General features: G+C 29.3%; 1 protein-coding gene across 3 annotated transcripts in view; it reads left to right on the top strand.

Moving 5' to 3' along the window:
- The window catches only part of LOC111635346 (xaa-Pro aminopeptidase 1-like), a 132,157-nt gene that overhangs the window by 29,973 nt on the left and 87,064 nt on the right, over window positions 1–15,120 (top strand). For all 3 annotated transcript variants that reach the window (XM_023380283.1, XM_023380284.1, XM_023380285.1), the window contains exons 5-6: window positions 7,149–7,189; window positions 11,276–11,327. In XM_023380283.1, coding sequence (XP_023236051.1) covers window positions 7,149–7,189; window positions 11,276–11,327 — 93 coding nt within the window. The remainder of the gene's footprint in view (window positions 1–7,148; window positions 7,190–11,275; window positions 11,328–15,120) is intronic.

The raw sequence follows: 15,120 nt of genomic DNA, 5'->3' as shown, positions 1-15,120 counted from the left end.
ATCACAACGTTTGAGTATTGCCACTCGATTCCAAAGCGCTATGTGGTGGTGTTGTATCACCAATTTGGAAAGTTCCGTGTCGCAATTGCCAAGTGCCACCGAATGTTGGTGTTCAGATACGCGAGCAGCCAGCATTCTGGTAGTCGCTCCTATATAATTGGTGCATAGTCCTGATATTGGATTTTGCAGGGGAATGGAGTATACACCAGATTTTTCCAGGGTGGAAATAACATCTCTATCATTACACAAGATTCGTCACAGACATGGTCGTAGGGCAATAGGTAAGCGAAAACCATTCTGCCTAAAGATCCGGCAGATCCAGGCCGTGAAGTGTCCATAGTATGGGAGTGAGGGATGGAGTGTTGTCCAATCCCTTGGTCTGCGCAATGTGGTGGCAGGGAAGAGAGACTGTATAACTCTATTTTTAATATGGATGTATTTGGAGGAACTAAATCCCACCGCATACACCGCTGTGCGGACAGCCTCCGGTTCAGTATTGATAAGATGTGTCGATGGTAGTAAGAATGCCCGTCTGATCAAGGGAGCTATGGCCGCATTAACATATTGCTGTGGTTGACATGCTGTGGCCGGTATTATGGGTGAGATATTGCCAAACTTGTGATAAACGGAAAACTCCAAGCCTTCCTGGGATTTGTGAATGTGAATTGTTGCCTGAAGACAAGGGAAAATCAATCGGTATTTGTTATTTTACATCACTTCTTTTTACGTTTGTTCAGTGAAGTGTTCATTATCCAATTTGTTCATTAATTGATCTGTTCGTTAACCGATCACCCACTGTATATTTTAAATTTATTTAATTTAAAATATATTCTCTCCACCTCAAATTAAAAGTGCCTTACCCTGTAAATCATACTTTTCATGCTAGAAATAGTCATACTAGTCATCTATCTAACTCCTTTCAGGGGAACATTTTTGAACTGAAATAACATGACTGCCAGTTTGCATTGGAAGTTTGTATATAGTTAATTGGGACCTCTTGCCTCTAAGCTTTCCATATCTGTTTCGGCTTTCATCTATCTAACTTCATTCTTGAGATTAAGGAAGGACAGACAATGATGTGAATTTATAGGTCTACAATTTTTCAAATTGCAGCCCAACAAGACTATACATCAACACATTGTTTTTCATGATGGTTATATGTCAGCAGGCACTGCACAAGACTAGAGTTGCCAAATTTTGGAAGGACAGAAAAAAAAAGACACTTAAATAAGTAAAGCAAAGGCAGGGCAGGGGTTGTTCAGATAACTGATTATGTATGAAAAAATATATTAACCTATCCCATGTTGAAATTTTTCTCTGTTGCATGTCGCTTCACATTGAATTTTTGTCGATGTTAAGCCTAATGTAAATTTTTAAAAATAATAAACATGGCTATTGCATCGTTAAAACTTATTTCTTATTTTGTACAAACAAAATAAATATATTGAAAAATATAAAAACAAAAAATTATATTTTGGAACTTAATCTAGTATCAAAAACATTCGATTCAGCATGACAGTCCAACTGGAATGCTTTCGGTTAACCGATGTTTTGATTGATTGGCTTTCAGATAAACGACACTCTACTGTATTTACCATTTAGGTTATTCTTATTATTATGGTGGTAAATTATGGCAATAGTATTGAATTAAAGTTACAAAATAAAAAAATGTTAACTCTAAACAATTTTTATTATAAAAATGTGCAACAAACTGTCTATTATAGTTTTACTGTAATTTCTAAAATTATTTCTGTAATCAGGAACTTTTTTTTTAAAGATAGAACTTTATTCAGAAGTTGTTTTTTTATGCATTTGTGTTTAGAATTGTTTACAAGCAATATTCTTCAAATTTTATTGGACAATATTAACAGCAAATAGCAAATCTTAATGTTGTGATAAAATTATTATAAACATTTTTCATGTGTATAATAAATATAAGTTGGTAAATGTCTTGTAGTATGAGTCTTGTTATACAGCTTTCTTTTTTTAAATTGTAGATTAAAAATTCTAACTGAAGAGGGCCAAAAATGTTTAGACTGAAATGCATTTAATACTGGTTTAAAGGGTGTATATGTCTTATATGTTTATATAATAAAGATTAATTTACCCCTTAACGCCCGACTGATTTTAATTATGATGTAATTAAGCATAAAAAATACTTAAAACTGAAAAAAACGAAAGAAATGTGTTAATTTTGAAGAAAAAGCTTCAAATTTTATTTTCCTTTGTCTCTCCTTTCTGTGAAATTTAACACCGATGAGTCATTGTTTACACAGNTTATTTAGGATGTGCTATCGGTCATCTAATTAAAGAAATTAAACAAATGTGAGTAGTAAAACCTTATTAAAATTATACCTTGTAAGTAGTATAAAAAACGAAGTATAAAAACAGAGCAAAAGAAAGTTAGACACTGAATTGTTAAAATTTAAATCTACGGTTTAAATTATATTAGATAGTGAAAATTGCGAAGAAAAGATAATATTGTAATATCTTAAATAAATTAATGAATATTTTTATATAAAGTATACTATAAATAATGATATATAGTTTAATTCATATATACATTTTGTAATAAAAAAAGCAAATAAAGAAAAACAAGCGGGTCCCGAAATTCATTTTGAGATATATTTTGTATACATGTAAGCAGGTGTAAACTAATGTCTATACCTGCGGTATACATATCAATTTATACCTGGATATAACGAGTGAGTTGTCAATTTTGAAAACAGACTAGCGTGAGAAAATTTATTTTTCATACATAACTCTGAAACATATGCTGAACAGATGTGGGAGTAAAGTGAAATCACATTGTTAAATGAAAACTCTTACAAGGCACTTGACTTCACACAGACTAATGAATTTGCTGTATTTGAATTTGTTAAAATCTGAAAATTTTAATAATTGTAAGAAATGAACTCTAACTCTAATTTAGAATTTCTAGAAGAAAAAAAATTTGGCCCAGGATGGAACTTTAACCTGCATAGCATATAGGCTGGCATCTCATGAAAATTTTAATAATTGTAATAAATGAACTCTAACTCTAATTTAGAATTTCTAGAAGAAAAAAAATTTGGCCCAGGATGGAACTTTAACCTGCATAGCATACTAAGCAAATACATTGCCAATTACACTACCCAGACCTCTGTTTGATCATTGCTTCCAGAGCTATTAATTTAGATATAACCATACTGATCACTTACAGCACATACTGGGGATGACTTTAGCATCCATAGCCCTCCAACTATCACATGCAAGTATTTTCCATAGTTCTCAGCCAATTACCACATCCACCTCAACATGGTAGTATTTTATATACACAAACAATCCAAAAAACCTGATTTTTAACTAATTTCTCTGCTATATTATTGGGCTATAATATGGCAGATTGTTTGGCATTACTTAAAAATTGGGTTTATGGATTGTTTACATATGTGTAAGGTGTTTTTTAATAGGATGTGTTCCTGATAAACAAAAATTGATTGTTTTTCATACAAAATTTTTATATTATTTTATGTGTTACTTTAAACATGTATATGTGGCTTTACATTACATACTACTAATAAAACACACCTTTAATAATCCAGCTAATAAAAATTAATAATGTAAAAACGTTTTCGATCGTTTCTTAATGATCTTCTTCAGTTACCATAACATAGAATAAAATCGAACACAAAAAAGAACGTAAATACGAAATTAAAGTATAAATAACGGAAAAGTACTCTTACATGTGCAAAACTCCACCGTCCGTGTGCCAAGAGCACCGAGAATATTTGCTTTTGCCAAAACACACAAACCGGGATACCAAATACACCCTGTAATAGAGAAATGTAACTCTCCAACTTTCTTAATCGAAAAACAACTGGTCAAATTCTTCCAATCTAAAGCTCATTGCCATCCACTCTCGATTAACAACTCTCTACAACTAATAGAAGATCTCAAAAACATTTCTCTTATGGACGATGAATATATGACAGTCTTGAAGCAAGGAGATAATTTCATCGATGGATACATCGACTTTAATTCGATGTATCCATCGATGAAATTATCTCCTTGCTTATGCGCATTAAGAGATTTTTTATTTGCCAATGTTGAAAATGCGACACAACATCACAATCAAATACTAGAACTTTCACACCTAGTGTGTTATACATCTTTTTTTGAGTTTGAGAGCGAGTTATATTTGCAGGGAAGAGGCATACCGATGGGTAGTACCACATCGGCAATTCTATGTGAGTTAGTCTTATGGCAACTCGAAAACAAAATTCTACCCGAATTTCAACACCTTATCGTTTTGTATGCCAGATACGTCGACGATATATTCATCTTGTGGCAACGAAAACCTAAGCTACAGCAATTTTTGGATATGATCAATAATAACCCTTACGGTTTGTTACTACAAGTGGACCAGGAGAGTGATTAGTATTGTAAATTTTTTGGACATTTCCATCGCTTGCGGACAGGGAGAAATCAGGACCAGCATATAAGAAAACCATGCTTTCAACCCACTTTAATTCCGCATAATTCAATCGATACACATCACATCAAATTGGCGGCCTTTAGGTCCTGGATAAAAAGGGCTTATACACATTGTTCTAGTATAAAAGACATGATGGCAGAGCTAAACTACATTCTAAAGATTGCAGAACAACAAGGATACCAAAAGGAAATCATAAAGAATCTTATTACAACCTTCCAAACATCTAAACAACGGCATCCCACAGTAGACCATAGACAAAAGATGGTTTTAAATTATGTCCCGTTCATAAAGAAACGACCAAGGCTAATGATTTCAGTGTAGTATATCGACACAATCCTACAGTTTTCAAGCTATTAAGAAATGATAAGAAGCGTTATGACTGGAAATCGGCATCAGGGATCTATTCTATACCATTACATGAACTGCGTTTTAATTTGGATCTTGTCTACGTAGGCGCAACAATGCGCAACTTGCAACAACATATCAAAGAGCATAAATATACGAGTAATAAGAAACTTGACAACACCGTGCTATCGTGTTACGGAACACAACACAACAAGACATTCAAGTCCATTGGAATCGGGTGGAAATAATTAAACCCACGACAAATTTACATACAATGAAATATCTGGAGAAATTAGAGATCTTTAAGGCACACAAGAAAACTGGTTGCATCAACTATAGAGATGCGGACTCTTTACCTACCGCATGGCAATCCTTTTACAAGAATTAATGACTTTATTTATTTATTTTTGTTAAGGGACATTTTTTCGGATTAATTAATATTTTTTGTTTATTTTATCAACACAGCTACTTTTCTGTTATTTATATTTTAATTTTGTATTTACGTTCTTTTTTTGTGTTCGATTTTATTCTATGTTATGGTAACTGAAGAAGATCGTTAAGAAACGATCGAAAACATTTTTACATTATTAATTTTTATTAGCTGGATTATTAAAGGTGTGTTTTATTAGTAGTATATTTATCCAGTTCGTTTGTTATATAAGTTTACATTACATTTATTCTGTAATGAAATATAAATATATATGCACAATTCCAATTACAAGACAATGTCTAAGAATTGTAACAATTTTTTTCTCAAAGTTTCAGTTATTTCTCTAACTTTATTAGCATTTTTCATGATTTGCTATTCCAATGGAAGGATTATGTTACAAATACTGAGATGTTATTGTTCATCCTACATTTTTCTAATAACTTCATCTCTTTTAATGGTATAGATTTACATAGTCTTTTAACTACAGTTTTATTGGAAGTTGCACTATCACTCTTACAATTAGACATGATTCTACTTTTAGTTTTTGTTTTAAAGTACAAATTTATAAACTGTTGCAATATAGCACAACTAGAGATTATACAATACTGAATTCTGCCAATAAGATCCATAGTGATAATTTTTCATTAATTCAATACTCACTTCTGTCTAAACTGTTCATGTGTTGGGAATAAATGAAAGCCTGAAAACTCATTGGTTTACATAATATTCATGTTGTTAACCATTTTAAATTCAAATATCAAGAAATAAAAATTCACAAGTCAATTTACAGGCACTTTCAGATTATAGGTAATTGTAATTATTTAGTTTGTCTAAGTTATAAGTTAGACTTGACTTTAGCCCTGTGTTTTGGGAAAAAATTTAAACACACCTTGATAAATTTATAATACTATGGAAAAATCACCAGATTGCAAAAAATTTTTGCTAAATCACTAACTCGCTTGAAACATTACCAAATCTGGTGATATTTTATGCTCCCTACCAAATTTGTACCCTTAAAAAGTAACAACAACTGTGTGTCACTTGGTCATTAGTAGCAAATCAGGTGCCAAGAGAACGCACTATCGTGGGTTCGTTTTTCAACATAACATGTCCATTGCCTTATTCCAATTACCTGCCATAGCAAAACAATGAGAAGAATGCATATATTAAAAAAAAAGTGATGTATTAGTTTATAAAACAAACCAGTTCTGATATGCCAGTGTACCAGATAGATATCAGTTACATCTCTAAGCATAGCTTTAAATCAATTTTTATAATTAACTATCACAAATTTTTTAAAAATAAATTTACCATTAAACAAACACATCATGTAAACTCTATATCATGTAATTCTACTGTGTTGTATAGAGAATGTGTGTTTACTATATACCCAAAGATTGCTTTTGCCATGAATACATAAAGCATTAGACTTGCTTTCAGGATAGCAGAAGTACATATAGAAGTTTCTAAAATTTTGGAAAAAAAGATATGGCAATTACTAGAAAATAAATACAAACCAGTAAATATTTAAATAGATATCATAAATCAAGGGCCATTGTAATTTATTTTACATGGCTTAAAAATTTTTCATAATTGTAAAAAATAATAATAATACTGAATAATAGATTTATTTTCTTAATTATTAGCATTTTGATGCAAAACCTGATTTAAATTTTTTTATAATAGTTTTGTGTATAAATTCATATTGTAGTTAATTATTCTTTTAACTTTAAATCTAATTATAATTTTAAAAAATTATAATTAGATTTAAAAACCATTAATTAGATTTAAAAACATTAATAATAATATAAATTTAATTTGAAGTCATTATTTTTAAATTGCTAATAAATGCAAATATAAATTGCTGTTTACATAAGATCCTCTTTTTTTTCCCAGGAATAACTGGAACTCCTACCCAAGGAGAATGGCTGGCAAAGGTAAGTCAGAATAGTAATAAATACTGTATTTACTTGAATGTAAGATGCACTTTTTAGGTTATATTATATCTGAAAATACATTGCATTTGAGATTTGATGTAATTTATTGTAATACCATAAATTTGTTCAGTATTTAGTTAACAGAATCAATTCTATTGACATAAATGTGTCTCAGGCTGTCTATTTTTTCAAAAACAAAAAATTTATAGATGAGAGTGTAGAAATTAAGATGCATCTTAGATGTGATGTCATCTTACATTTGAGTAAATATAGTATATGGTTTTAGAAAATTCTGTTAACTTAATAAATCAAACATCATAGATAAATTTTTAAATAAATAAATAAAACATAGAATTTAATATTAAAATATATATTTTTTAATATTAAATATATCAATATATATATATGATATACAATTTATTTGTCAAATTATTAAAATCTTGAATGAATATATCTCTTATTTTATAATTTTCAACATTGTGTTTCCACTATTACTACTACAGTAAATGCTTAATATAATAGACCAAGCAATTATGGTACCAAACAAATTGCTCTGTTATAATGAAAGTCAGTTTTATCATGATTACTCATTACTATGGACTTACCTGTTACATTGAAAAGTATATTATTATTCAGTAGGATCATATTAGAATGAATCTTAATTACATTGGTTTTCAACTTCAGGGTAAGTGTCACAAGTGTCACCTACATCAAAATTGTATAAATGAAAAAATTACTGTTAGCTTAAAGTGTTACATAAAGAAAGAGTAAAAAAGGTTGCAATTTCTATACTTGTCATAATTTTTAAATTTTTATCCTATTGTGCAGCCTAAATTGTATAATACAGTAAAGCGTCGTTTATCCGAAAGAATTCCAGTCGGCAAATGAAATTTTCGTTAGTGCTGTGGCACTGCAATCTTTGGCTATATCTTGGGCTACTCCAATATTTTTTGTTGATGTGTGTGTTTTAGCTGGCAGCACTGGCACTTTTGTGTGGTGTTTTTCTGAGGACTGTGTGTCATGTGGAATCAAACATTTTTGATACTAGATTAACTTCTAAAGTATAATTTTTTTTGTTTTTATATTTTTCAATATATTTATTTTGTTTGTAAAAAATAAAGAAGAAATTTGTAATGCTACAATGGCCACGATTATTATTTTAAAAAGTTTACATTAGGCTTAACATAGACGAAAATTCAATGCAAAGCGACACACAACGGAGAAAAACTTCAACATGGGATAAGTTAATATATTTTTTCATACATAATCGGTCATCTGAAAAATAAGTTATCCAAACAACCCCAGTCCCCAATTGATTCGGATAAGTGACGCTCTACTGTACCTAGCTTAACATGTCTGTATTTGAATTATTTTATATTGCATTGAAATAAATGTTTTGGTGTATAAAGATAAACCAAAAAATTTTCTTATAATGCTTGAATCAATTTTAAACAAATCTTTATTCAAGTTTTGGATTAAAATTGATTTTAGAAGTTGAATTCTTTTTAAAATTAAGCCATTAAGAAGAAAAAAAAATGTTACATTAGGCATGCTTAACATTTGATATGATATTATAAAACATTCTATATTCTGTTTCACAAAACAATGCACCTTGTCAAAATATGACATCATTCTGAAAATTTCTTTTTGGCTATTCACCTCTGTTTGCTAAAGGAAAGAGTTCCACCAATTTTGCTGTTTAAAAGTTATTTGTACAGCACATCACAATATATTTTTAGACATTAGACAATAAAAACACATACAATTTCTTAAATGAAATGGAAAATGGATAGAATTCTCATGCATGCACAAACTGGACTGTTGTCATGTTATAGATTAATTCATTTCTTCTAAAAAACTTTCAATTGTAACAATTGTTTAGCATTATATTTATCATTTACCATTACAGATAAACTGCACTGTGATACAAATGACTTCATATAATCATTGGCACATTGCCAGTTTCCATGCATAAGTGCATGTGGCCAAAGTGAGCCAACAAATCAGAGTTCATAGCAGAATGATATGAAGACAGTGAGAAGGTTTGTTTTGATATGGTACCATTCATTTATGAAACAAACTACGATATTGTGCGAATCAGTTGGGACAAGAGAAGGAATGCTAAGACCAAGCCTTTTAATGGACTTAGACTTGCAGCAGAGTGATATCTGCAAGTCTAGAACTGTCTGTTGTGTTACTTTACTATTATTTACACTTCCACTTTTAGTCAGAATTTTATAGGCTGAAGACATGATTACATAGTTCACAATTTTCATTGGAAACTTTATTAAATACATCATAGATATCACACCTCGTAAACAAGCTAAAATAATTGCTTTAGGCAAAAACACTTCATTTACTGCTAGGCAGAAAGCAAAAACAGTTGGGTTGAGCAATCCAGTGTTTCATGGATCACGAAGTTGCATAAGGAGTCAAGGTCTGTGGACATGTCCTGTAAAAGACATTGTGAAAGAAAAAGAAAAATCACCCTAGAGATGAGAGTCTAATGCTAAGAATTACTATCGTAGACACGAAGAAGACAAGTGGAGACATCAAAAGGGAGATTGCATCTCATGGAGTTAATGTAGATGCTTCTATCATATGTCACCTTCTGGAGTGTGTCCACCAAGCTCAATGTCCCTCAAAAAAGCAGCCTTTGATGCCCACTATGAAGCAAGAAATGCCATCCTAAGCAAAGAAATATCAAGACTGGACTGTGTAGAATTGAGAAAAAGTGATATTTTCCAACAAAACCTTCTTTAATTAAGGTGCATGACTATGGGTCAGATTTAATATGCTACTCTCCTGTAGAACATTTTTGATCAGGCCAGATCCATCAATCTCCAAACACCCACCTTGTTATGGAGATGTTTCATAGCTTCTGGACTACAGATGCTTCACTCCATTGAAGACAGCAAAAAGTACACAGATGTTCTGTAGGCAAAAAGATCTATAGTTCAAAAGCTGTTTCCTAACAGCAATAGGGTATTTCAACAGGATCTGGCTCCATGTCACAATTCTAACTTACTAAGAGCTTTTTTACCCAGCAACATTTGAAGGTATTGGAGTGTCCAGGAAATTCACTTGATCTAAATGCCATTAGAAATTTTTGGGTCATTATTAATATGCACATATCTAAGATGGATTGTATGACAAAAACCAAAATGATAGAAAGTGTCATGAAACTGTGATAGCATGACCCTGAAGTGAAGTAGATATGTGGAAAGCTAGTGATATTAATGGTTGAGAAGTTGAAAGAATTAATTAAAGCTAAGGGGGTCACATTCACTATTTACTAACTGTTAAACAAATAAATATTTTAGTTGTCTTTGTTAATGTATTTTCTTATTGTCCCAACTAATTTGCACAGTATTATATAATAACGAAAAATATATGATAAATCTTGTTTTCTTTTATATATTTATGTAATTTTCCCATTGAACTGAAAGTAATTATGCTTGGTAACAAAAAGGAAAGCCTCATGTATCTCTAAAACTTGCTGTGCTGAAAAGCACTTCTTGATGAGTAGAGTATTGGCAAGCATAATGGCCTCAAACTGAGGTAAAGAAAAGAATTGCTCACTATTCCTCCGTACCTTAGTTTGAGGCCGTTATGCTTGCCAATACTCTACTCATCAAGGAGTGCTTTTCAGTGCAGCAAGTTTTAGAGATATATTTACGTAAACTGTTAGTAATTATTAATTATATTTAATACAGATATACTAAATAAGATTTAAATTGGTTTTTCTGTTCAATTTGAATATTATCAAAACATAACCAAACAATTGACTTAAATAATCAGGCTATATCTCCACTAATTTAATGATTAATACTAAGTAATTTGCTACTAGAGGTAGACATTAGGTGCCATCTCTTAACTAAATTAATAATTATAATTTTTANTGAAAGCTGTTAAGCACTTCAGTAATTCAATTTTATGTGGCTGAAGATGGCCTTTAAAGGAGGTCAAAAACATCTATGATTAAGTTTTCCTGCTGGAATGTTAGTTTAGTGAATATACAGTTATCCAGTTTATAATATTACATCATTATTTTACGTTGAGACATAAAATATAATTATTTTGCAGGTTTTACCTTGTGGTGGCAGAGTTGGAGTGGATCCATCACTTATTTCTTATGGTAAACATGATTTTAAATATTTTTTTAGTTGAGTTTGTTTATAAATAATTATTTTTATAGAAATGTATTAAAAATTAAGACTCAGTACATGAATCTAAATAATATGAAATGTTGGAATGTTACATTAACTCTTTCCTGAATAAAAAAAATTAATAGAATAATGAAATTTTATATTTATAAGATTAAAAAAAATGCTTTTTTACAATTGATTTCCACTTTTAAATAGACTTAATTTTGTTTCTAAAGATAGACAATATTTTTATAAAAATATTTAAAGCAACAATAAATTTTTCAATTACATAATATTTGAGTAATGTTTATTCATAAATTCAATTATCATTACTTCATCCTTATTTTTAGTTCTTTAACTGTATAATTTATGTAACATTTATTTTTGATTTATGGCTGCTTAAATTATTCAAAAACACGTGTTTTTGATTTAAGTTCTATGTAAAAAATGAAATAAAATAATTTTTAAAAAATTTTTCATATTTCATAAAAATGCAGACACTAAGAAAAAAAAATTTAAAAAAGTTAAATCATATTAAATCATATATATTTTTTTTTTTTTTTTAAAAAAATTTAAAAAACAAAAATTTAAAAAAGTTAAATCATATTAAATCATATATATTGCCTTATTTACTATGAATAACAATGTAATAATTCAATTCAATTCAATTTATTAATTCCTTAAGGGTTAGAACTCCCTGGAATGGGGGAGAATACATTACTTAAAATTTTGTTAAACAAATCATAAAATGAAAATAACATGAGAGTCAATACATTTTTAACAAAATCATTTTTATAAATAACAAACATAAGATTATTATTAAATTTGTTCTAATATGTGAAAATTTAATACTGTACAATGAAAAAGTAAATGTAATGAATAACTACTAGTTTTACAAAACTGACATACCTCTGAACTGTTTAAAGGAATATCAATATTTTTCCATACAAAAAAAATTATTTAGCTGGAGTTGAATAAAACATTTTTTTAGATTAAAACTGATGTTTCAATTATAAATTGTCACTGGGTCAGAAATACAGTAGAACCTCGATTATCCGGACTAATTGGGGATGAAGGTAGTCCGGATAAGGAAAAACTCACAACCTCCACTTGCTATGCAGTATGCTTGCAAGTTGTGCCACCTGGATCCTGAGCAAGCCTTCACTTCCAGATGTATTTAAATTTAGATATAACCTTACACAGTTCATCTCAGTGCTGGCTGGGGATGACTCCTACACCCAGAGCCTAAGTACAACTCCACAATGGCACTCAGCAAGCTTTATGATGTTTGATATACTTATATATAATACACCTTGCTGGGTAAAATGTTAGCTGGCTGAGTGCCATTGTGGGAGTTCATACTTAGGCCATTGATGTAGGAGTCATCCCCCAGTCAGTCCTCTAGGGTGACCGGATTAACCGTATAAGGTTATATCTAAATTTCTAAATTTAAATACATATGGAAGCAAAGACTTGCTTGGGATCCAGGTGGCACAACTGGCAAGCACACCACATGGCAAGTGGCAGTTGTGGGTGCTAGCTCTGTCTCAAACCAGATCTTTTCTTCCAGATGATTCTAAATTATTTAATAAATTATTAAAAATATTTGCTTTTATATTTTTGGAATTCATATCCATTTTTAAAAATATACAGTAGATCGTCGATTATCTGAATCAATTGGGGACTGGGCTGTTTGGAAAATCGATATTTTGGATAACCGATTATGTACAAAAAAATATATTAATTTATCCCCTGTTGAAATTTTTCTCCATTGTGTGTCGCTTCGCATTGAATTTTTGTCGATGTTAAGCCAAATGAAGAGTATTGTATCGTTAAAATTTTTAATTTTTATTTTGTACAAACAAAATAAATATATTGAAAAATATAAAAACAATAAAAAATTATACTTCAGAAGTTAATTTAGTATCAAAAACGTAAAATATTTGAGTAGCCCAAGACATAGCCAAAGATTGCAGTGCCACAGCACTGGCGAAAATTTAAATTTGCCGACTGGGATTCTTTCGGATAATTGACTTTCGGATAATCGATGCTCTGCTGTATGATCTTTCATTGTGAAAAATTTCATCATTTTTGTTTTTAGATTTTATGATAAAAATATGCAAAATTTTTATCAAAGTTTTAATAATTGAAATAAAATATTTTATTTAGAAAATTAATATTTCTTTACTTCTATTCCATTAATTGATATAGTAGTAATATTGAGGCAATCATCATTTTACTCACTAGAACACTAAATCATAAAATTCCAGCAGAAAGACTTTTATAGAAACTTCCTGAAATGTTTTAACTTTTGACTTGAAACATTTCAAATTACAAAATTTGAAATGTTTCAAAATTTGAAATGTTTCAAATTTTGTAATGTGTTTTATTGAAAGCTGTTAAGCACTTCAGTAATTCAATTTTATGTGGCTGAAGATGGCCTTTAAAGGAGGTCAAAAACATCTATGATTAAGTTTTCCTGCTGGAATGTTAGTTTAGTGAATATACAGTTATCCAGTTTATAATATTACATCATTATTTTACGTTGAGACATAAAATATAATTATTTTGCAGGTTTTACCTTGTGGTGGCAGAGTTGGAGTGGATCCATCACTTATTTCTTATGGTAAACATGATTTTAAATATTTTTTTTAGTTGAGTTTGTTTATAAATAATTATTTTTATAGAAATGTATTAAAAATTAAGACTCAGTACATGAATCTAAATAATATGAAATGTTGGAATGTTACATTAACTCTTTCCTGAATAAAAAAAATTAATAGAATAATGAAATTTTATATTTATAAGATTAAAAAAAAATGCTTTTTTACAATTGATTTCCACTTTTAAATAGACTTAATTTTGTTTCTAAAGATAGACAATATTTTTATAAAAATATTTAAAGCAACAATAAATTTTTCAATTACATAATATTTGAGTAATGTTTATTCATAAATTCAATTATCATTACTTCATCCTTATTTTTAGTTCTTTAACTGTATAATTTATGTAACATTTATTTTTGATTTATGGCTGCTTAAATTATTCAAAAACACGTGTTTTTGATTTAAGTTCTATGTAAAAAATGAAATAAAATAATTTTTAAAAAATTTTTCATATTTCATAAAAATGCAGACACTAAGAAAAAAAAATTTAAAAAAGTTAAATCATATTAAATCATATATATTGCCTTATTTACTATGAATAACAATGTAATAATTCAATTCAATTCAATTTATTAATTCCTTAAGGGTTAGAACTCCCTGGAATGGGGGAGAATACATTACTTAAAATTTTGTTAAACAAATCATAAAATGAAAATAACATGAGAGTCAATACATTTTTAACAAAATCATTTTTATAAATAACAAACATAAGATTATTATTAAATTTGTTCTAATATGTGAAAATTTAATACTGTACAATGAAAAAGTAAATGTAATGAATAACTACTAGTTTTACAAAACTGACATACCTCTGAACTGTTTAAAGGAATATCAATATTTTTCCATACAAAAAAAATTATTTAGCTGGAGTTGAATAAAACATTTTTTTAGATTAAAACTGATGTTTCAATTATAAATTGTCACTGGGTCAGAAATACAGTAGAACCTCGATTATCCGGACTAATTGGGGATGAAGGTAGTCCGGATAAGGAAAAATCCGGATAATCGAAACAAATACTTTAATTTGTCTTTTAATGATAATATAACACGTTTTCTTTTCGATGACATATCGGTAATATTAAAAGTAAATACTGTATTTAAATCGTGATCAAATTTT

Source organism: Centruroides sculpturatus, unplaced genomic scaffold, assembly GCF_000671375.1.
Source record: "Centruroides sculpturatus isolate CEXI.00-Female unplaced genomic scaffold, Cexi_2.0 scaffold784, whole genome shotgun sequence".
Classification (NCBI taxonomy): domain Eukaryota; kingdom Metazoa; phylum Arthropoda; class Arachnida; order Scorpiones; family Buthidae; genus Centruroides; species Centruroides sculpturatus.
Note: the sequence above shows the minus strand (reverse complement) of the source record. Positions and strands in the feature narration are given on the sequence as shown.